Genomic DNA, 22,606 nt, shown 5'->3' with positions numbered 1-22,606 from the left:
TTAGTTTTTAATTTCGTCTACATTTAGTACTCCATGCATGTACCGCAAGTTTGATGTGATGGGGAATCTTCTTTTTGCATAGTGCCAAAATTAGAATTTGAGGGTGAACTAAACAAGGCCTAATACTAATTAAGCTGTGGGTGCAGTCCACCGACGGGTTTAGGATCGGATAACCTGTCCTTAACGCTGAATGACAAGCATCAAAATTTAGGGAGCGAACTGCATAGGCTCCTGCATATATTCGATGAACCCATGATGTTTTTGATAGATAGATGCAGGAATTGCACGTACGTTGTCTTGTGAATGGTGAACAGTAGAGTGGAATTCCGGTGCAGCCTGGCTGCCAACCAAAATTCATTGCCCAAGCTACTTCAAATAAATGCTAGCTAGTACTGTTCCATGTTCCACCCAGACCTGCACCCACAGTAGTTATCAGAATGAATTTCTATCACATGAACGCGTAAGTTCATATGGCCGGCCGCTCAGCTCAGTTCAGGTTCTGGTACTCTACTACGTACTCTTCTTGTGCATGACAATGTACGTACCAGTGCTGGAGTATATGTTGCAGATCAGAAGACGGTGCATGGATCACCATCTAGATGATTAGACGACGGTTGAGCAGACGAGCAGCGAGCGCGTGGGCATAAATGCTCCGTCCACCGGCGCGGCCAGCCCATGTGCTTCCTCCCCGGCCGCAAAACCACCGCCTCCGATATGATCACCCCGTCAAATCCGTGGACCAATCCCGCGGCCTCCCGCAGTCTGTATGTCACCGCGCGCCGCCGTGGGGGCCCGGCCATCACACTGCTCTGTGCTGTCTGCTGTGCCTCCTCGTCGCCGCGCCGCGCCGCGCCGCGCCCTCCGCCTCCGGCCCTCCCCTCCTCCTGTGTCCTCAGCTAAGCTAGCAGGTAGCTCCATCCATCTCTAGCAGTCTAGCTAGCTGTGTACTATCACAGATAGATAGATGGATAGAATAGAATGGCGAGCGAGACGAGAGCCGCCGCAGCGCCCCAACCACCTACATTTATTACTCTGCTCTGCGAGACCTGCACTTGCTTCTTCCATGGCGCGCGCGGCTATATAAAGGGAAGCCTCCAGTCCCAGTCGCAGAGCACCTAGCTAGCTTGGTCGGGCTAGACTGACTGACTGTCTGTCTGAGCTCTGAGCGACGATGGGGAAAAGCGTCTGGGCGGCGGGGTTCGCGGCACTAGCCGTGGTGGTCGCTCTTGCTGTGACCACCGGCGTTGCCGACGCGCGCACCTTGGAGAAGGACGGCCTGCTGGGCGGTGGAGGCGGCTTCGGTGGCGGAGGCGGAGGCGGCTTTGGTGCTGGCCTCGGCCACGGCGGTGGCGTTGGGCTCGGATTTGGAGGAGGTAAGGGTGGCGGCCTTGGAGGAGGAGGAGGCTTCGGGGGAGGTGGTGGTGCTGGCGGAGGGATCGGCCATGGTGGTGGTCTTGGAGGTGGGTTTGGCGGTGGGAAAGGTGGCGGTCTTGGTGGTGGATTTGGAGGTGGGAAAGGTGGCGGGCTTGGTGGAGGCGGTGGCCTTGGAGGTGGCGCCGGTGGTGGTTTTGGAGGTGGTGCAGGCGGAGGCGGCGGACTTGGCGGTGGAGCAGGAGGTGGTGCAGGCGGAGGAGGTGGTTTAGGCGGTGGCGCCGGTGGTGGTCTTGGAGGTGGCGCCGGCGGAGGAGGTGGATTAGGCGGTGGCGCCGGTGGTGGTCTTGGAGGTGGTGCAGGCGGAGGCGGCGGACTGGGAGGTGGTGCCGGTGGTGGTCTCGGAGGTGGTGCAGGCGGAGGCGGCGGACTGGGAGGTGGTGCCGGTGGTGGTCTCGGAGGTGGCGCAGGCGGAGGAGGCGGACTAGGCGGTGGCGCAGGAGGCGGTGGCGGACTCGGTGGTGGCGCGGGAGGAGGTGCTGGCGGTGGACTTGGGGGCGGTGCTGGTGGAGGCGGTGGTCTTGGTGGCGGCGCGGGAGGTGGTGCCGGAGCTGGCGGTGGCTTCGGAGGAGGCAAGGGCGGCGGTTTCGGTGGCGGCAAAGGTGGAGGCTTCGGTGGTGGAGTTGGCGGAGGCGGTGGTGCAGGTGGTGGCGCCGGCGGTGGCTTCGGAGGAGGAAAAGGCGGTGGTTTTGGCGGCGGCAAGGGAGGCGGTTTCGGCGGCGGAGTGGGCGGAGGCGGAGGTGCAGGTGGAGGCGTCGGTGGTGGCTTCGGAGGAGGCAAGGGCGGTGGCTTTGGTGGAGGATCAGGCGGAGGCTTTGGTGGCGGCGGCGGTGCGGGCGGAGGCTTCGGCGGTGGAGCTGGTGCCGGAGGTGGCGGTGGCATCGGTGGGGGACTGTAAATCACGTCGTCGAGCTCGCGCACGTCGTTACAGGACATTCGGACGTGCATGATGAGCAAGGAAGGGCGTTTTGGAATGGGCCGGGCCAAAGTTACAGTAGTAGTACCTGAGTTAACTCCTAAGCCTACTAAAAGTGAATAATGTGATGGATTGAGAGATGCATGCAGTAGCAAGTGTTTGGTATATTGAGAGATGTACGCCCGTGTACTTATTATCAAACTTGTGTTATTTTTTGAACCAAATATATCATATATGTTGGCAACATAAATTTTGCAGACGTTGATGCTTGTGTGATGGTGTGCTTTCAGCCTACTTGAGGTTTACATTTACTGATGGAATCGTCGACACACGATTGCATTGTGAATTTATTCCGAGCCTGAATTTGGCCCTTGCTACTTGGGCCTTTGTTTGGTGGTGTCCAGCCCAATATCTATCAGTCCTTGTGCTCAAATAAAGGCAAATTCATGCTCTGACATTCATGCCTTATTCATCCTCCTGCACTGTTGTCAGTTATGTGTGTGCCAAGTTCAAGCTTCATCACCGATCTGTAGCACTTGGCCCTGCAACATTCCCGTCCCTTTATAAAAAAATGCTCCGGGGTCCTCAGCTCAGCAGTAGACAACCACCCCAAGCTGACTGGACAACCCTTCTTCCCTGCATGGAAGTATGAAACCTTCAGAGAGCTGTGCCTAACTAAAAGGAACTATCTCTCGTTAACTGTCGGCATGAACGATAGGTCCCTAAATCGCAGTCAGAATTCCGTGCATATGTCCTTTCTTTTAAAGCGTTGAGCTTTGGTTTTCAGGTTGAAACTTCAGTTTCATACATGACTGTCGGCGTGACCACCTGTCTTTTCTTTCTGATGCGCATCATATCTGGACTAACATGCACACATGAATCTGGCACAGTTTTGCATTTGGGATACAACACTCTGTTTGCAAATTCTTTTGAAGTGTGCAATGCGTCATAACGGTTTATATTCTGAACTTTTGTATTTGTTTGGTCGTTTCTCTGAACCAGGCACAGGCAGGTAGGCAGATAAGACATTCTTGATCGACCTTGCCGCGTCAGATGTCATTCCCAGACTAAAAATCTGCATCGTATCCACTAATCCTTGCATATCCTGCCTGTACCAACAATCTGAACTGGATCACTCAGTTTCATCAACTTCTGACTCCAATAGATTAACCTCAAGCAAAGTTACCGGCTGATTGCCGTCAGTTATTTATTTGCTTGTCAAATCAACCGCAACTCCGATTATCCTAGGTAGGTTAGTTGGTTGGGCTTGTGCAAAGTTTCTTTTCTTTTTTTTTGGTTGATTTATATATGTTGTTGCATTATGAGTGTGCTTGTAGACAGGCAGGCATACAATTTCTTGCAAATTCTAGGCAGCAGATAGGGATAGATCTTCTTTTTGGCGAGGAAAGGACAGACGTGATCACAAATATCATCGAGATTGGTTGGTTTGTAGTGGAACTGTGGAAGCTGGCCACCGCCTTTGTCCTGTTCCTATTCATGCGTCTTCAGAAGTTGAGCGTGAGAGCAGCCGCCCTGCACGATCCTGCATCAGGGCAGAGAGCAATTGCTATCGTTTGATTACTAGCAGCCAGTTTGCCACTCATTCATGTCTGGTCCTCAGGCATGCTGACAGTTTTTGAAACCCTGGGTGTGGTGGGCATGCATGGGATGGCTCCTACAGTGGTGTTAGACGTCAATCAATATATGAATAAAAGCATGCTGCAGGATGATGAGTTCTCAGAAAAATGCTTAGGATTTAGGATAGCCAGCCCAGGGCGACCAAGCTGATTAGGTAGGTGCCACCGTACCCATACATTGTTGGTGGACGGACATAGAATGGATGCAGGAGAAATGCCATAACCAAAGAGCCCAAGAGCAAGGCAGGCTCTCATGTGGCTGGTTTTGGGCAGGAACGGGCATGTGCCTGAATAACAAAGCTCTCCGTTCCTGTCTGCCCAGGATATCTGTGCTGTCATGTATCTGATGTGCATGAGGTGAGGGCGGCAGGTGGGACAAGGGCCGTCGTGAGGCTGTCTCCCTCCACCCAGCGTCGTCCTGGGATGGATGGATCATGCATATGCATTTGGACAGTGGGATTTGACTCGACTCAAGCTAGCAGCTGGATATATGCATTTGGCATGCATATTTCATGTTTGAGAAGATGAGTAGATATATAGACCATGTCCAATTCTGAATTCTGATCCAGTAGTAGCTTAATTAGTACTAATATAATTGACTTGGGATGGGACATCATCACATTCTGGCCTTCTAGGGGTTGGCAATGCAATGGCAATATGGTTGGCAGGCAGGTGGCGGCAGGTTAGATTCTCTCCAATTAAGCAGATGCAGAGCAAGCAGCTGAAGAGTGAAGCCTGAATGGTTGGAGGCCTGCGCTGCAGCTGCAGCATAGCACGCTAGCTCTGTGAGCAAGTCTGGAGCGCGGGTTTGTTAATGGCGGTACAGCGTTCACCTGGCGTGGCACCGCTGGCATCCATCCACCACAAAATAAGGCCAGGCAGATGCAGCTGCAGGGGAGCCATCCATCTAGAGTACTACAATGTATGATTGGAATCAGGCTGCTAGCTGAGCAGGATTGGATGGGATGGGATCGGATCGGACCTTGCTTAAATTAAAATAGGCTTTTCTGTTAGTAGCTAGTCTGAAGGCAGGCCATGTCATGTCACTACACTGTGCGCGCTGCCTTGTTCTGTTCTCCGCTAGGAGTAATGCATACTACATGCTGTTCCAAATAATTAACTAATTATTAACAAGGGAAAGAGAAACGTCCGATATGATTATGATCCCTAGCTGCTGATGAATGAATGAATGAATTGCTGGACATCTTTTTGCATTGCATCGGCGTTTCATTTTCAGATGATGCATGCATGGCTCCCCTTGCATTGAGTCCCCTTCAGTAACTAGTAGTGCACACTGCTCTTCAACAGTCAAATAAGGGAGCGAGCATGGTGCGTCGGCGCTGATGATCCCTATCTCCTTCTCTCCTTGCCTTGCGGTCATCCCATGAGGCATCAGGTAGGCAAACGTACTTACTGTTGCCAATGCAATGCTGCAGCAGGATGTTGACAGGGATCATCGAGATGAGATGAAGACATCAAGTGGAGACCTTAGCAGACGGTCCAGACCTGAGCGGCTACAGACAACACTCCATGTGCTGCAATGGCATCCAATTGGGAAAAAACATGCCCGTGCTTGGGTTCACCTCCCTCCTTTTATATGCCCACGCCCAACCAAAGCATCCATCCACTCCCCTCGGCCCTCGCCGCCCGCCATGTCGACGAGCTCCGCGGGCGACAGCGGCGGCCGCAAGCGCAAGAGGGACTCAGACGCCGACGCCGACCAGCAGGACCCGCCGTCCAAGTGGCGCCAGCCGCGCGCGCAGCAGGCCTACTCCTCCAAGCTCCTTGACGCGCTGCGCCTCGTGCGTTCAGGCGGCGCAAGCAGCAGCGGTCGCGAGGTGCGCGACGCGGCCTACCGCGCGCTCGCCGTGGCCGCGCGGGGCCGGTCGCGCTGGAGCCGCGCCATCCTCGCCCGCCGGGGCCGGCCGCTCCAGCGCGCTCGCCTCGTCCCCCGCGCGCCCCCCACAGGAACCAGCAGCAGCAGCAGGCCGGGGTCGCTGCTGGCGAGCAAGACCCGGGCGCTGGGAAGGCTGGTGCCCGGGTGCCGGAGGATGTCGCTCCCCGCGCTGCTGGCCGAGGTGTCCGACTACATTGCGGCGCTCCAGATGCAGGTGCGCGCCATGAACCGGCTCACGCAGGACATCGAGGTCGCCGACGGCGTGATCATTCACACCCATCCATGACTGAATTGGCCGCCGGCTTCCCTCGCTCTGTAGTTGATTGATTGGGCTGCTGCTCACTTTGCTGTGCATCTCATGTAATGTGTTGTTCTGCACCGGGTGGTGACGACGCTCGAGCAGTCGTCCATACTGGTTCTTAGGTCTTGTCGCTGTCCAGCCAGATACCTTGGGCTGGCACACGGGCCTTCAGTTTCTTCTTCCTTCTGAAAAAGAAAGGCCAGACTATCTGAGGCCCAGTGGGCTCGGATTACTGCTGCTCTCCGGCCCATTAAAGATCCAACTCAACAAATTACTAGTTAAAAAGATGGTTAGCTGCAACAAAACTAGCGGTTCTCAGTCGCTGTTGCCACTGCCTCAGCCATTGCCGCCCATCTTCAGCTGTTGTGCCTGGGCGATGGCTAAGCAGTAAGCGCAGATCAATTTTGCAGACAGATTCACTAAACAATTGTTTAAAGGATGTGCACCATCATTTGTATACTTTATTTAAAATGTTACTAGGAATTCTGAAACTGAACTCTTCAAGTACAAGCATGCATGGTGCCATACTGAAATTTGACTAAAAAATTCTCAACTGAAAGGATAGCACCATCCATCCTTCGGTACTTAAAAATGGAGCGTTCTGAAACTGAAATTTTGCACTGTTCGGGATTCTATTTGTGGATTCTCGTCAATCACCATTCACCTACTGAAATTTCCTTTACTTTTGTGAGAACTGCATGCAGCAGTTAAGGAACACTGCAAAAAAAAAAATCTGAACTCCCTTTCAGTACTTAAAAATGGAGTCTTCTGAAACTCAACTTCCTTTCAGCTAAGGAGCACTGCAAATTAAAGGTGCACACCATCCAGCGCAGCAGGTGCCATATATATAATGACATGCTAATGATACAGCGGTGTGTGAAACTGATGATGATGGTCATCTCTCAAATCCGGGCGTGGTGCTCGCTGCTCTTGCTGATGATCCGCGTCCTCCTCCTCGTAGGCCTCGAGAGTGTCTGCCCATGCTTGAGCAACGGCGTGGAAACTGGATAAACTACTCTACCACCTCATACCAACCAAATGTCTCGTCTCGTCTCCCTTGGTACCTACTACTACCTGTCACCTGATAGTGCTAAAGATTCATTCAGCTGGTTGGAATAGACTCTGGGTTCTCCCAGGATTCTTTCTTGTACTCGACCGATCAAACTGTTTGGAATAGAATAGTGTCGACGATGGCTACCTTACCTAGGCAGACAGAGGGATCAAAATGCCTTGGAACTTGAGCTCTTGACTGGCCTATCATCCGGCCTCTCTTAATATTGCAATGCATACTCTCTCTAACAACGAGACCTTTTCATGACAGCTTGTGATTTGTTATTTGCTTCCAAAAAAGGAGTATTTGTTAATTAAGGGAAAAAGGAACGATTAATAGTTTTGCCCTTTGTGGAAGTGGAACGAGAGGCAGGCAGGCAGGCAGGCAGCCATGAGTGCGCCCACCGGCATTACATACAAAAGCCCAAGGGTTTCGAAGATGCACCAAAAGTCACTGTGCGTAGCGTAGACTGCCGAAAATTGCTCAAGAATATTGAAATTCTGCTGCAGTACCATCACGCAGTTTCAAACGTAAACGCTACTGTACGGAGAGGGAGCAAATTAATAATCCGAAAATCTCGTACCGAAAGCTTGCTTGCTTAGTGGTAATTGAAAAGGAATTATGGTAGCTCTCCCACCAATGTGGTGACGGTAGTTGCGATTGGCAGAGAACGTACCGTTTTCTTTACTCGCCTTGCTATTCTTTCCATGGAAAACAAGAGAAAGAAAGCCCTCAGGAGGAAAGGAGAAGGAAAAGCTAGCTTCAGGGGGGCATGTGCACCTGTGCACAGGGTGCAGCAATAATAGAGTATACTAGAATTCCTCTGTGTTACCCAATAAACTGACTTCAATCTCCTATAAAGCACCACTACTGACTCCAACCATGCACAGTAGTGGTAGTAAAACTCATGTCATTTTAGGATGCATACGTAGTACGTGGTTATTTTTTGGTATTGACTTTTAGATGTTAAGAAAGACTTTAACAATAGAATAAGAAAAGCCCTGCCAACGTGGTTTAATTAAGTATGATGATGTTGACAGTTGACGTTATGGTTACACTGGCATTGTGCAGTCTGTGTTCGTGTTCAAAATAGCATCCATTTTCGGACTCTCTTGTGTAGCGAGTAAATTGATATGTGACGTTCCAAGGAAAGCAAATTGATGATCAACAGCACAGGGGCATGGTAATTAACTCTTGTGGTGTTGTATTGTGCTCTCTGCATAATAGAAAACATAAACCTCGAGTGAGTCCTAGGCTGAAAGAGTAGAGCTTTCACAAAACATAAACTGCAGCTAAGCCCTATGTTGCTCACTGTCAGCAACCAAACCCAGCCACAAACAAGCAGTTTAGTTAGTGCTTTGCTTACAAAGACAAAGTCGATGGATGCCTAGTTGTTTTCTAGGGCTTGATCAGATTTCCCTGTCCCCCTGATTATCGGTGCTGCTACTGCTAGTGCTAGTATAAAACAAGATGGACTAAAGAATAAAGACGATGGGTAACTTGCCTTTTTTGCCAAAGCGCGGAGCATCTGCTGGGCTGGAGTTCCCAATCAGAGGCCACACTGTCACTGACTCCTTGTTCTCATCTTCAGTTTACTAAAGTTTAACCAATACCAACTGCATCTGATGAATAATCGTGTGAACCAAGCACCAGTAGCACATGTGCAAGCCTGGATAAGTGAGTCTGACATTTGCATGATATATACTGCTACAGTCCAAGGTAGCACCACTAACGTACTAGCAACTGAGCTCCTGTAATTTCAGCTGCTCAATGCCACTGTAAAGCTTGTACGGAGTAGAGATTCATCAGAGTCAGGCCCCAAGGGCAGGGACAGCCCAATTATAGGAGCGAGTTGCTTGTGAAGAAACCAACCACGAAGCCTAGTGCGGCAGCAGCTACTGTGCCAATAATCGCTACAGCTTCTACAACAGGAGGAAGAGCCTTTCCAATGGACCAACCAAAGAATTTCCACCCTCTGAATTTTTGTCCCTGGAGGCTTGGAGCCAGCCGTGGCAACAACTGTCAGGCACCAACACCACTTCATCACTTAAGTGGGCACACACCAGTGTCTTCATCCCTCACTCCCAAAAAGAAGGAGAAGAAAGATTCAGTGGGCACTCTTCTCCTCTGCCCCACACTTTTTTTTACTGGACTTGCTTGCAGTGCAGCATTTACCCTACACAGTAGCAGCATTCCTCTTCATCGCCACCAATTGATGATGTTCACCTTAGAAAAAGTTAGGATATTTCTCCTTGTTTTTGTGATGATGTGCAGCTGGGGGATGGATAACTTTTATTCAAAGATGCAATAATTGCCATCATTAGAGGATAAGCTTGCCCCCAAATTTTGCTTACAAGAGAGGCTTAATTAATAAATCTTTGTTAGTGCACCTGGCTGGCCTCTGATTGGGCCACCACAGCAGGTAGGATGCGTGATTCTTCAATCCAAAGGTGATGTTGTTTCATACAACGGGAACCGATGAATAGATTAAAGAGAATCCATATAAAATATAAATTCATTTATGTGCTGCTGGCAATTTAAGGGATATGGATTTTCGGCGACGTGTAATGACACCGATGAAACTTTAATCTGATGCTCCTCCATCATTACATGCTGATGAATCTGTAGCCAGGTGCTTTGCTAATGGAAACATGAGGAATTTCCATGTGTGTGGTACAAATTCCCTGCCCGGTTTCATGTCTCGATGCTCATGCAACCGAAAGACACATAGCCATGCATCGTCATGAATTGAAATGCTCCCCTAGCTATGATCCTGTTTCTTTTTGGTAGCTTGCTTTTCTGAGGGAATCCTGTTTCTTTTTTTTTGTCACAATGATTCCATGCCCAGCCACCTTTCACTAGGAATTGCACGAGTGACTGTAAAAGAAAAGGAAAAAGGAATTCTTGAATAGAAGAGGCTGTGAAAGAAAGTGGAGACAAAAGAGATTCGGTAAACGAGTAATTACTTGGCGGGGGAAAAACCGAGCACATTCACTTTTTTCATCATGAGGAATTTGACAATCCATCCTTTGGCCCTTGCTGTGAGACAGAGAAAATCGACCCTTCAACCAATCATTTGCTCAGGGAAAAAAGTTACCGCGAAAATTTCACCGAGTTCGTAGCCAGATTATGTCAGATCGCCTTATCCACAACAGTCAATTCACTATTCTCTCCTTTAGCTACAGGAGTACGGGACGTCAACTCCATAGCATGTCATCCTTGAGACCTTGACCCACAGGAGGTAGCGACGTGTCCTTGTTGGGCGCCATTTCTTATCCAGCCGCGAAAGCAAAAACCACAAGGCTGCTTCTCCTTCTACTCCTACAGGGTAGCATTAATCTACAATGCTATGCCTTTTATCTTTTGTTTCCTCTGTTCCACACGTTTTTTTTCTTCTTTGAACTGCATGTAACTGCTGCATTTTGTACATGCCTTTTTCAGATTTGCACTCACAAACAAAATCTCAAGCAGAAAAGCCCAAACAGCTTCTTTTGTGAATTAATGAATGAGGCCCCTTTGGTGGGGTACCACTGGACAGTATACCACTCAACTCACTCTCTCTCTCCTAATGTTCTTCTCTCTCAGAAAGCAAAACAAAACAAAACAAAACAAAAACATAATGCAGCAAAGCCTGGAGCATTGGCCTTGCAAAAAGGCAGCCCCTCTTTTGGTTCCCCTTCCCCTTCCCCTTCCCCTTCACAGCTCTCCTCCTTCCTTTGGGAGAGCCTCCTCTGCTTCCTTCCCTTTTAGGACCCTCCTCAACCCCCCGGCAATCCTAAAATTAATGCCCCCATCTGCCGGTGGTGCATCGATCTGGTCCCTCCTCCCCCTGCTCAGGTAAAAATAGGCGCAAGAACTGCACCCCCTGCTCTTGTTGCTCGCAAGATTCTCTCTTTCTTGTCATATGCCCCCAAAGATTTTGTTTCCACTGTCGCCGCTTCGATTCTTGGCTGTGGTTGATGTTGTTGCCACTTCCGATCTTGTTGCACCTGCCCTGTCCATTGATTTCTCCCCTCCTTGGCTCCTTCCTTTGCAGCTAGGTGATCGCGCGTAGGGCTCCGGTGGGCGCGCCTGGATGGGAGTTCAGACAATGTCGTCCCACGGCGACGACGGCCGCCGCGGCCTCTCGCGGCAGGGCTCGGTCTACAGCCTCACGCTGACCGAGGTGGAGACCCATCTGGGCGAGCCGCTGCGGAGCATGAACCTGGACGAGCTCCTGCGCACCGTGCTCCCGGCCGCCCCCGCCGCCGAGCCGTCGGCGGCGGCCGCCAAGAAGACGGTGGACGAGGTGTGGCGCGACATCCAGAGCGCCAGCGGCGCCCGGCAGCCGACCATGGGCGAGATGACGCTGGAGGACTTCCTCTCCCGCGCCGGCGTCGCCGTGGACGCCGGCGGCGCGGGCTGCGCCGGGCCGCATTGGCTGCACCAGTACCCGCCGCAGCAGCAGTACCTGGTGCCGCGGCCCTTGCCGCTCGGGGCCGGCGACGCCGTGTACCGCGACGGGGTCGGGGTCGGTGTCTTCCTATCGCAGGTGGCCGGCCGGAAGCGCGGCGCGGCGGCGGCGGTGACCGGGGACGGCGTGGTGGAGAGGACGGTGGAGCGGCGGCAGAAGCGCATGATCAAGAACCGCGAATCCGCGGCGAGGTCCCGGGCCAGGAAGCAGGTGGGGTTCCGTTCCACGTTAGATTTTTCATCTTTCCCAGTCCCTGTCCTCCAAACAGAGATGTAACTGCAAGCTCCATGGATTCCCTTCCTTCAATCTAACAAGGTCTGTCTGCCCCATGCGTGTAGGCGTACACCAACGAGCTCGAGAACAAGATCGCCCTACTTGAGCAGGAGAACGAGCGTCTCAGGAAGCTCAAGGTAAAATCAATCAATCGATCAATCCTCAAAGTCACAGAAAAGAAGCTTGTCCCTTAATGCGGTCACTCAGTTTGTTTGTGAGCTTCATCAGTTGAGCTCTTGGGTGGACTGAAGCCTGCAAAAACACTCAATCTGAAAGTGAGTCATTTTCTAGTCTAAACAAAAGTAGCAAGATACGGCACCTTATTTGTTTACAAGATGTAGGCTTAAACTGGCTATGGATGCTTAGTGGAGAGGGTTCAAATTGAGACCGGTCCATAAGCGATAATTCTAGTCACCGGATGTTAGCACGCACACTGGGTCATAGAAAGTACATAGAAAGATGAGAAAAAACTGGCAGCACCAGCTGTGGACCATTTGGCTTTAATAAATGGGGCCATGGACGATCACGCAGTCCAAGTATCTTATTGCACTCCATTTGCAGTGTAGTACTAATCTGTCTAATGCGCTCCTATAGGGCAGGCAATGACAGTTGTGGCTGGATTTTTTAAGCCTAGGCTGTAACAACGTTGCTGTTGGTTTTGGTGCAGATGCTGGAGCCGCTGGAGCCGCCACCGGAGCATGAGCGGCGGCCAGTGCCCCAGCCGGAGGTGAAGCAGCAGCTCCGGCGAACGAATTCAGCCACCTTCTGACGAGACGACGGACGGGCCTTAAAAGCGGGCATATGCTTGTTCATAGTGAAGCTCTCTCTCTCTCTCTCTCTATTATATCTCTCATTCTCTCTCTAGGGCGTCTAATTGACGGGTTGGGTCCGTGTTTAATTAGATGGAGATGTTGTGAACCAACGAACGAACTCTGCTCTGTCTGCAGTAGTTGCAGATTGTGGACGGGTGTTGCTGCAATGCAATGAAAGTTGAAAGCAATGCATCGTGCTGCGATTTTGTCGCTGCGGTTCCTTCCATGCTTTGTGCTCAAGATCTTCAGATAGGTGTAGGATCCCTTGTTTGCAGCAATGGATACAACATAGTGGAATGTCCCTGTAGCCCTGTAGGGTACAGTTGGGTAGCTAGTGTGCAGTGACATCCGTTTGGAATTCATCGCCATGTTGGAAAGCGAGGAAGAATAAACGGGAGTTTTCTGATGAGCACGGTAGAGCCGCCCTGCAGGCTGCAGCAGCAAAGTTGCCAAGAAGGTGATGAAATTCTGAAGTGATGATGATCCAGAGTTTCAGACAGAAGCTGCCAGTCCAGTTCTCGGCCCAATTATTGTACAAACCATGGGCCAGGCCCATTCGAGCATCAACGACGAACGGGGGCTGCGAAACGGCAGGCAGGCCCCAGCCCAGCTAAAAGAGGTAGCTAGCCGGTAGGTGGTTGGGCACCCAGCCAGTCGGGATGTATTGGCAGCTGCAGACACGTACGTTGAGCAAGTCATGGAATTGACAAGCAGGAAGTGAAGGAGAAACTCGACGTGGATCTGTTGAGTCAGTCGTCGGCCAAGGCACCGTTCGGCTTCCAACACGTTGTGGACTAGGACTAGGACTAGTACATACACGTGCGTCGACTAGTACACTCTGCATTGCATTACCAGAACTAGTTATCAAACAAAAAGAAAGAATACAGTGGATCTGCTGCACTTTACAGCGATTGATCCATCTCCAAGGTCAGGAACTCAAAAGAACGAGCTAGCTGCCGACGTGACATCTTATGCCCCCTGCCATGCTCATGCTCAGCCATAACAGAGCGTAATAAGCTCCATACCTCATCATCCATGGATGGGATGGGAATGGGATGGGATCCATCGGTGGTCTGGTCTGGTCTGCAAAAAAAAATAATGCTACTGCAAGTCTGCAACCCCACACACTACTGTTGTACATCGGTACACGTGCGCACACGTGTACGGCAAACGAACAAAAAGGCAGCAAAAGCTAGCTAGGAGAGGGAGAGCCCAACAAGGTCTGGTGTTTGGTGGTGTCGCCGGCCGGCACGGACGAGATCACGACGGCCACAACCAGCTGCTCCGGCTGTGCACGCACGCCATGAACAGCATCATGTCCGAGTCCGAGTCCGAGTCCGAGTCCTCCCCCTCGCCGTAGTCCTCCTCCCACGGCGCCCGCGCCGCCGCCAGGAGCCGGCAGCGGCAGAGCGGGCACGTCGCCAGCGGCCGCGCCAGGAGCCACCGGTCGAGGCAGCACCGGTGGAAGAGGTGCCGGCACTTGACCTCCCTCACCTCCGACCCCTCCTCGATGACACTCAGGCAGAACACGCACTCCGCCGCCTGCTGCTGCTCCTCATCCTGCTCCTCGCCGCAGCAGCTCCTCCTCCTCCTGTAGTACAGCGCCACCGGCAGCTCGCGCATGGCAGCGTCGCCGCCCTGCTTCTCCACGCCAACGGGGAGGTAGTACCGGAACGACGGCGACGACGACGAGCCGCCGGACGGAAACTGAGCACGCGCCAACGCGCTGAGCTTGCGCGCCGCCACGCGGCAGAGGCACCGCACCGCCGCCACCAGGAGGACGGAGACCGGAGGGAGGAGGAACAGCGCCGTTCTCACGCTCGCCATCATCGATATGATGGATGGACGGCTCAAGACCAAGTGAGGAGCCTGCAGCACCTACTTTTGCAGCTAGGCCAATACACAAAAGGCAGGAGCGGCAAACATATGTACTTGCAACTTTTGCATACAGAGTCACGACGACTGACGTGTCAAACATTATGGGTGGGTTTGGACGGAAGGATGGAGGGGACTGGACATGATCATCTCTCTTTTTTTCGAGATCCCCATGCTTGGTTGGAGGAATGGGAACGTCCGTTTGGTTGGAGGAATGGGTGAGGGACGAGATGGACGGCATTTTTATGCTGTTAACTGTGGGCCCCAATTATCATTCACCTAAAAACTGTGGGGCCCACTGTCAGCTGCTTCGCCGCCGCCGCCATGGCATGCTCCGCCGGGTCCCATCCCTGCGCATACCCCAGCCTTGCTCCGCCGCTGTCCCATCCCTGCGCGTACCCCGGCCTTGCTCCGCCGCCCCATCCCCGCGCCACTGCGCGAGACGACGCTAATACCATCCGCGAGGGACGGATCGGTCCGGCCATTTTCTATGGATGGATCTATCCCACTTTTCCAAGAAATATTCTACTTTGATGCCATCCTCGTCCCACCATCCCAATCAAACGCATGCAAAACTAAAATCATCCCATCCCGCACACCTCATGTTTCTGAGGCATTATGTTGCTGACTGGCCAGATCAACAAGCTTTTCCTGTTCTCACTTCTCAGTCATAGCTACCAAAAGCTGAAAGCAAACTAGGACAGCAAGTAACTTGCAACTTCATTTTTTTTCGTTTTACGTAAACAACAAGCCCCACCATTATTAAATTTCAGTACTGTGCATGTGCACTGCAGATGAGACTTTTGCTTGTGATTTGATCGCCGATACCCCACCCCATTTCCTTTTTTGCTTTGTTTTGTTTTGTACAGCTACAGTACCTCACTGGACAATGTTCCTTTGATTCGAATTTAAGTTAACCGAGTACGTGTACAGTGCTCCGGCCCCATAAATTGAGTGATTTGCATCGCATGTGTACTCCGATCCACACAGATACCTGACGTTTTGAATAAGGTCCAAATGAATTTGCAATATTTATGTTTAGATTTGTCGTACAAAGCTATTGATTTTATTGTACATGCACACATCAGGATCGCGGTGGCCTGATGCAGACGTCACGACCCAATCGCAACTCGCTCATTTCGATCGCCCTCGAGTCCTTGTTAGATTTGGTATCGATTATCAGAAGGATCAGGGAGCTAGAGAATTAAACTGCTATACATTAATTAATTCCATGCTAATCCCTACCAAGCTTGCGCAATTGCTTCGACCGCGTTCACTGATCGATCTGCATAACGACACCCGATGCATGATGATGAGTAATACTAGTCCAAGAAGAAGAAACCTGATCACAGGACGACAACTGTGGTTGGCACTTGGAAAAATTCAACCAAAAAACAAGTCACGTTTTTTCGATCTGAAATCGACCTTGGAGATGCAGGCACTATATATTTATATATAATCTCTGTAGCTAACCACACCAGAGATGTTATCAGCAACAATAAATACCATGACACTGAAGGTCTAGAGCGCTACACCATACATGGCGCATTCAGCGTGTCCATGTCCACAAAATTAAGAGAGGGAACAGATGAGGCAAAGGCCTCGCTTACGTTGACACCGAACTGCAGTAACAAAACCTTGGGCGTAATTACGTAAATGCTCACCAAGACCTTTATTTGGTATTTTCCTCTGAGCACACCATTACTCACTAGTCACACTACAGGAAAGTGAGTATAGTACAGGAATACAGATACCTGGTAGGCAAGGCCAGCAGTGCACTGTCACATCATGTGAGGAAAGGCACCAACTGATGGCTGGTGTAGTATAAAGTCTTGGCCATTTGATTCAATCCATCCTTGACTAGATATTTAATCCAGCACAATATATTTATAGTACTAAGATACAAGTTTTTACCATTATGGCAGGACAGTGAAAGGGATCCTGCAAGTGTAAGGTGGAGCGACGACGAGGTAAGCCTGCAAGCTGACTTCACGATTTGGTAGCTTAAAGATATTGGATTCCTGGCCCAGCATTCATGAAGAACTTGACAGAACAGGAGCCATGTCCCTGAAGCAGCCTTTGGGGGTCGGCGACAGACGCCTACCTGTGAAACTCAGTTCAGAGCAAGCCCATACCATGTTATTAATTCAGTAAGCATCAGTAAATAAGATCCACACAGTAACATCGAAAAATTCTATTGCCAACTGACTACTGACAAGTGATGGTAATTGGACAAGGACTACCCTTTAACATATCCCAAGTTATGCACGCTTTACAAATGGTGTAAACCGGGCAATGAACTCCAAAACAAGCTACTATGATATACTGCACGAAGACACTGCGGAAGCGTATGAACGACCTATTCACAAGCACCCCTCTGTCTTTCACGAAGTACACATCATATCTGAAAAGGATCATGTTGTAAAAAGAAAATGTTCTTGGCGCCGCACTCTTCACTCCATGTCAAACTCTCTCATGGACCTGGGGCTGCAGATGATGTCGAACGGCTTGTCGATGCTATCCTGCAGTATTGTGATCTGCCCCTCCTTGAGGAGTATGTCTTCGTCCAAGGCTTCGATCTTCTTCTTCAGTGACACGACCTCGTTCTGCATGATGTTGATGTTTCTTCTGAGCTGCTTGGATTCCTGCCACGACAGGTCCCTCTCCTCAGTCACTGTTTTCAGTGTTCCGCGAAGAGAGGCAAGCTCCTTCGCAGATTCCTGGAAATCTTGTTGGAGCTCATTGATTGCTTCATCCTTCTTGGATACCTGTTAAGTGCATTGCAACAAATTTGTAACAACAGATCATATAGCCTATCGAAGCTGGCATCTAAGATATGTAGCATCCAGCATGGAACAACATCCTTACACCGAACAAGTTATTAGATTTCTGACTTCAAGAATCATGCCTTTTTTGGAAGGTAAAAGAATAACCACAACAATATGTCTAGTGATCAATTGTTGCCTCTCTAGGCAAATTGATCTGAACACACCGTATGGTTTGGACCTTTTGTGAAGTTGTGCGCCCCACTTAGTGCGCAAACATTATTACAATGCAATACTCTTTTAGCTACTTTATGTTGGATTCTCCCAGGTATTCCTTTCTTTTATGACCAACAGTGATGATTGATGCATCCAGAACTACAGTATGTTGTTTCATAAGCTACCCCCATCATTTCAATTTTAGACCTGGTTCCAGAAACATTCAAAAAGAATATCTAACTGAATATCCTAAATAAGAAAACTTATTGGAAGGATTTCCACAATAGACCAAATCTCAACTTGCGCACATTATATCCTAGATTCTAAGCAAGATGTCAAAACTTGAAAAATAATGACTAGCAAAGGCTAAACAAGCAGCACACTATCTTGATTGAAAAACTTAAATGGATCTGTCCAGGTTAACAATATTTTTTAGACCAATGATATGGCAGTTACATCGCCCGTTCTGCGAACAGTCTGGTAACCAAGTCATTCAGCAAAAAGACCTACCTGCTTACAAGTATTTTGAGATACACTGAAACCTGAACATTACAAGTGGCTAACACCAGAGACAAGACAACTCAAAAGTAATACACAATGGAAGGGAAATCCTACTTTGATCAGAGAAAAAAATAATGAACTATTAGTTTATTGGGGGGGGGGGGGGGGTGTAAGGATATGATGTTACCTGAAGCTCTAACTTCTTAGCCTTGTGGGTGATGCAAGAAAGTTCATCCTGAACTCTCTGGATCTCGTTTCTCATAACAACTTGAATACGAAGTGAAGATGCCAGATCAGACTCCAATTGTTCAATGTCAAGTTCCTTTGACAAGAGTGCCTCCTTTAGTACTCTACTGAGCATAGCCTCTTCTTTCAGCTTGAGTCCGAAATCATCCTACAGAAGAATGAAAGTTATTTGGTGATGAAAAATTATATGCTTAAGGTGCTAAAGCAATTCATGTTTCCATAATAGTTAATCACTACTGATTGGGCTAGATTTCACTAGGCATCCTATGAAAATTCTTACCATAGAAGTTTCATGAAAACACATTCTGTAGAACATGTAACTATCCAGAAACATACTTATTGTCAAAGTATTTTTTTATTGGTAGGGTCCTCTCCTCCACACTTGACAGCTACTGTGTAAACGACAAGGTGGAAATTAATTTACTTCAAACAGCAAAGATTTACTGTTAAAGATTATTTTTTACTGGTAGGGTCCTCCTGTACACTTTTTACAACTAAACGACAAGGTCAAAATTAATTTACTTCAAACAGCATAGGTCCTTTTGTACCAGAAATAACTCACCGTTTGCTCTCTGGAAGAACTACCTCTAGCTGCAGTCTCACCAGATTTTTCTTTTACACTTTGCTTTTCATTCAGTACAGAATTGATTGTCTTCAAACTTCGCTTCAAACTTTCAATTCCTCCTTTGATGCTTTGGTATTCAAAAGTGTAATCACTGACTGTCAACACATCATTGCCACTGAAAGATTCATTTTCAAGTTTCTTGTGTTTCATCAAATCCAGCAATTTGGTGCAAAGTTGGCTGATCTTATCAAGCAATGACAAGCCTTGCATCTGCAGGCTGTCCACTCTAGCCTGAAGCTCCTGGTCAAGGCGAATTGAGGAGAAGGTTGCTCCATTTCCAACACCTTGTAAACGATTTAAGAGTGCAATGTTCTCTTGTCTGAGGGACTCCACTTCAAGATGACAAGATTGAATTTCACCTCTCAACTTTTGCTCCACCCCTGTCAGTCTAATAAGTTCCATTTGCAATTTCCTCGTTTTATCACTGTCACACTCAACAAATTTATTGTCTAATTCAGCTTTGCATCCCTGTCTTAGACCTGTGATTGCCCTTTCCTGTTCATTACATGTTGTTTGTAGTCTAGCAATCACTTTGTGCAATGCTTTGTTCTCTCCCTCCTTGTCCTTCAAGTATTCCCTGATGTGGTCCCTTTCCTCTACAACCTCGGTAAAACGAGCACGCAAATCTACTGAGGAATTATGGAGCTTCTCATGCTCGTTTCTGAGTTTCTCTATATCGTCATTTAGTTTGTTGTTTTGCATTTCCAAACTTGCAGCTTTGGTTGAAGCTTCAGCCTTGTTTGCTTCAAGAAAAGTAACTTCTCTTTGAAATGAGACATTCTGCTCTGCAAGTTCTCTCACCCTTTCATGTAGTCTCTCTTCTTCAGATTGAAATCTTGATAGTTTGACAGACCAATCGTGTGACCTTCTGTCCATCTCTCTCTCCAGTGTAGTTTGTATTTCACTCTTCTCCTTCTCCAACCTCCTAGTTCTGGTATCTAGTTCTTTCTTTGATTGTTTGTATTGCTCTTTGGCAGCAGATCTTTCTGCAATACGTGCTCTGATCTGTGAAGACAGTTCATCTGCTAACTGTTTCCTATCTTCTATCAACTGCTGGATCAATTGAAACATGTCATTTGAGCTCATTCCCTTATCTCTGAGCATGTTGAATTCATATTCATCTCCACAAGGAACAATGAACCTTGACTCAACTTCTTTAGCTCTTTGCAGCAACATGTCATCAGTTTCTTGCTCCCCTGATGCAAGTACAAGTCATCATCATGAAAATGTTGAGAAGCATCACAACAGAAGAGTCTACAATGAATGGAGCACCTTGAGGTCATACCTGAAATAGGACAAGCGGAGGGGCAAATAACATTTGGAGGTCTCACATCTTGCAAATCTTCATAAATATCTTCAACAGATGTAGCACTGTCTCTCTCGAAAGCATCTGGCATGCTTATGTGGTTTCTACCTGCATTGCACATAGCTGTAATCTTGCAGTTATCTCTTGTACCCTCTTGAGCAACTTGCCAAAGGCAGTCATCTTTTATGTCTACATTTGGGTAGCTCTCTGTATTCTCTTTCATTGATTTTGGTATGGGTGGTACTGTTGATTGGGGTCGAGGTGGCCTTCCCAAATTAGAAACCATAGATGCGGTGGAGGAGTACTGCCTCTGTTTCTCATTTACCATTGCATCTTCATGCCCTCTATCAATGTATCGATCTAGTACTTCATTCTTGTTTAATAGATTGCTTAGTCTTGTTGACCTGCATCGAAGAGCAATGGGAGAACTAACAGGAGAGTGCCCTGCCGAGCATGAACAACATCTTGAACGAGGAGAATCATTTTCAATGGAAGAATGTTCTTTCGGGATCTTTATTGCATATTCTCTCAAAACTGGATTCCCTTCTGGTGACCATATGTTGGGGCTGCAAGTTAAGAGTACTGTTAAAATAATTTCTCAGATGACTTGCTGAATAAAACAAGCTACGACACACAAGGCCTTAATACCAAAATGATATCTGCCAAATAATGCTAGTCTTAAAGTGGAACTCAATCACAAGAATATATATTTGGGTGAAAAATGGAAGGATGTAATGTTTATGCAATCACATCTAGTACAGATAACTGATGCCAGAGAAAATTTGCACGTGCATTGAAACTGAAAAAATGTAAAGAGGACCCCTTTGTCAAAAGAAATAAGCATCTAATACCTTAAATGAGTAGAGTTTGCAGATTTACACAAGGAACGTATCCTGATCTACCCCGTATTTGCCATTTTCTTGATTTAATAACATTACCAACACGGCAAATAGGCAACACTTGCTTATATCCATACATGTTAGATTATAAGGGAGTACCGATAGAAAATCATCAAGCAGTGGAACCACTTACGTGACATCTTTGACATGCTGAGGTGCATCAAATTCATCATACAAAGTGCATGGAACATCACCAGAGAAACTAAAGCATCGTTCGTCCAATGAAGTGTTTCTGGCCGGAGACGAGAATGACATGGACCTCCTGAGCTGCTTCGGAATGGCTGGCTCCTCCTTATTCCGCTTTTGACGACGGCTTCTGGATCTTGACAACCTTGTGCTGCAGGAACCGGAACTTTCCCTGCCCACATCTGCCTCCAGCGTCTTTTTATGCTTAGTCCCGCTATCACTGCCTGGTGTCCCATTTTCATCCCCAGCATTTGCAGCGGAGGACCCAAAGAAAAAGAATCTTCTCATGTTTCAGAAATCAGAAGTATGGAACATTCACAGATTCACCAGAAATTGTGTCCCTGCATGGATTGGATCTTGGTCAACAAAGCATTAACTATGAAACAGATTATGTAGCAAGCTGTACATCTGAAATAACAAGACAACAAATCCTTTCTTTACGAATTAGCCGAGAACTAACAAAAATATTAACACGAGACTTGGGAAACAAAACCATCCCAGAAAATGAGAATCTACAAGAATCTTTTTTTAAAGATCACAGGGAAATCACAGGGAAATGTTCAGTAATTCCACATATCATTGGAAAGGAATAGAACTAGCTGTCATCTCCCAACTGAAGTTGGACATGTTCTCCACGCCTGCATCTCACTACCTCGAGTAGGAAATCAATCGAACATGTTACACGCACAGCCACCGGCACCATAGTAAAAGCAGAACGATGCTCGTTTGATCCTCGATCGTAGGGCACCGAACCGAACCGCGCAAAATTCAATCAGAAGGGCAACTGAACCCAAAAACCCAAAAATCAAAACAGCAACAGGCATTCGCCTAGCGAGCCGTGTCCCGTAGATCCTTGATCCCAGACCCACCGACGACTCAAGGACGCCCCTCCGATCCTCGACCCAGCGCACCAATCACCCAAAACCCGACGCGGAATCCAGAACCACCCGCACCGACTACACCCGGAACTAAAACCCAACGAGAAGTCGCAAGACCTGGAGCCCGAAGGCCATTGCAGCGGAGTAGAGAAGAAGCAGGAGGGGCAAACCTGCGAGAATCCCAAGCGCGGCGAGGTGAGGCGAGTCGGCGGCTGCGGTGTGGAATATGGATGGGATGGCAAAGCAACGGTCGGGTCGGGGGTGATTAGCCCGCACTAATTGCGATTAACAGCTGGCCTTCCTTTTCCCAGCGGAAAGAAAAGATCACGCAAAAGAGG

At 48.8% G+C, this 22,606-nt stretch overlaps 5 protein-coding genes across 6 annotated transcripts; 3 read left to right on the top strand and 2 right to left on the bottom strand.

The window, feature by feature from the left end:
* The first annotated feature begins 974 nt into the window (after positions 1 to 974).
* On the top strand, positions 975 to 2,606 carry LOC117844512 (uncharacterized). Its single transcript, XM_072291705.1, has one exon. It carries the CDS (start codon positions 1,172 to 1,174, stop codon positions 2,327 to 2,329), a length of 1,158 nt encoding a protein of 385 aa, XP_072147806.1. The 5' UTR covers positions 975 to 1,171; the 3' UTR covers positions 2,330 to 2,606.
* A 2,681-nt stretch (positions 2,607 to 5,287) lies between these two features.
* Positions 5,288 to 6,444, top strand: LOC117842948 (transcription factor bHLH149). Its single transcript, XM_034723477.2, has one exon. It carries the CDS (start codon positions 5,412 to 5,414, stop codon positions 6,165 to 6,167), a length of 756 nt encoding a protein of 251 aa, XP_034579368.2. The 5' UTR covers positions 5,288 to 5,411; the 3' UTR covers positions 6,168 to 6,444.
* A 4,389-nt stretch (positions 6,445 to 10,833) lies between these two features.
* LOC117842501 (ABSCISIC ACID-INSENSITIVE 5-like protein 3) lies at positions 10,834 to 12,995 on the top strand. Its single transcript, XM_034722972.2, has 4 exons — positions 10,834 to 11,070; positions 11,270 to 11,896; positions 12,025 to 12,096; positions 12,627 to 12,995. The coding sequence occupies exons 2-4, from the start codon at positions 11,309 to 11,311 to the stop codon at positions 12,726 to 12,728; spliced, it is 762 nt and encodes a 253-aa protein (XP_034578863.1). The 5' UTR covers positions 10,834 to 11,070; positions 11,270 to 11,308; the 3' UTR covers positions 12,729 to 12,995.
* A 596-nt stretch (positions 12,996 to 13,591) lies between these two features.
* LOC117842502 (uncharacterized) lies at positions 13,592 to 15,114 on the bottom strand. The gene has a single exon (XM_034722973.2). The coding sequence runs from the start codon at positions 14,599 to 14,601 to the stop codon at positions 14,032 to 14,034; it is 570 nt and encodes a 189-aa protein (XP_034578864.1). The 5' UTR covers positions 14,602 to 15,114; the 3' UTR covers positions 13,592 to 14,031.
* A 1,711-nt stretch (positions 15,115 to 16,825) lies between these two features.
* Positions 16,826 to 22,596, bottom strand: LOC117844584 (uncharacterized). Of its 2 annotated transcripts, none has more exons than XM_034725302.2 (6): positions 22,439 to 22,596; positions 21,338 to 21,731; positions 20,285 to 20,871; positions 18,937 to 20,195; positions 18,316 to 18,522; positions 16,826 to 17,414 (listed from the first exon to the last, which is right to left on the bottom strand). In XM_034725302.2, the coding sequence occupies exons 2-6, from the start codon at positions 21,676 to 21,678 to the stop codon at positions 17,100 to 17,102; spliced, it is 2,709 nt and encodes a 902-aa protein (XP_034581193.1). In that variant the 5' UTR covers positions 21,679 to 21,731; positions 22,439 to 22,596; the 3' UTR covers positions 16,826 to 17,099. The 2 variants fall into 2 exon arrangements, 1 of the variants encoding a protein (XP_034581193.1); XR_004637897.2 differs by lacking the exon at positions 16,826 to 17,414 and adding an exon at positions 18,655 to 18,766 and having other exon boundaries at positions 18,383 to 18,522.
* Positions 22,597 to 22,606: the final 10 nt, after the last annotated feature.

This window comes from Setaria viridis, chromosome 2 (assembly GCF_005286985.2).
Source record: "Setaria viridis chromosome 2, Setaria_viridis_v4.0, whole genome shotgun sequence".
NCBI classification, from domain to species: Eukaryota; Viridiplantae; Streptophyta; class Magnoliopsida; order Poales; family Poaceae; genus Setaria; species Setaria viridis.
Note: the sequence above shows the minus strand (reverse complement) of the source record. Positions and strands in the feature narration are given on the sequence as shown.

Excerpts from the sequence above, each read along its gene's own strand:
- LOC117842948 (XM_034723477.2), top strand. The coding sequence starts at position 5,412 with ATGCTGCAGCAGGATGTTGACAGGGATCATCGAGATGAGATGAAGACA.
- LOC117842502 (XM_034722973.2), bottom strand. The coding sequence starts at position 14,601 with ATGATGGCGAGCGTGAGAACGGCGCTGTTCCTCCTCCCTCCGGTCTCC.
- LOC117844584 (XM_034725302.2), bottom strand. The coding sequence starts at position 21,678 with ATGAGAAGATTCTTTTTCTTTGGGTCCTCCGCTGCAAATGCTGGGGAT. Across the intron at positions 20,872-21,337 it reads CAGCATGTCAAAGATGTCAC|CCCCAACATATGGTCACCAG; the intron begins GTAAGTGGTTCC and ends CTTAACTTGCAG. Across the intron at positions 18,523-18,936 it reads GTTCTTCCAGAGAGCAAACG|GATGATTTCGGACTCAAGCT; the intron begins GTGAGTTATTTC and ends ATTCTTCTGTAG.
- LOC117844512 (XM_072291705.1), top strand. The coding sequence starts at position 1,172 with ATGGGGAAAAGCGTCTGGGCGGCGGGGTTCGCGGCACTAGCCGTGGTG.
- LOC117842501 (XM_034722972.2), top strand. The coding sequence starts at position 11,309 with ATGGGAGTTCAGACAATGTCGTCCCACGGCGACGACGGCCGCCGCGGC. Across the intron at positions 11,897-12,024 it reads GGTCCCGGGCCAGGAAGCAG|GCGTACACCAACGAGCTCGA; the intron begins GTGGGGTTCCGT and ends CCATGCGTGTAG. Across the intron at positions 12,097-12,626 it reads AGCGTCTCAGGAAGCTCAAG|ATGCTGGAGCCGCTGGAGCC; the intron begins GTAAAATCAATC and ends GTTTTGGTGCAG.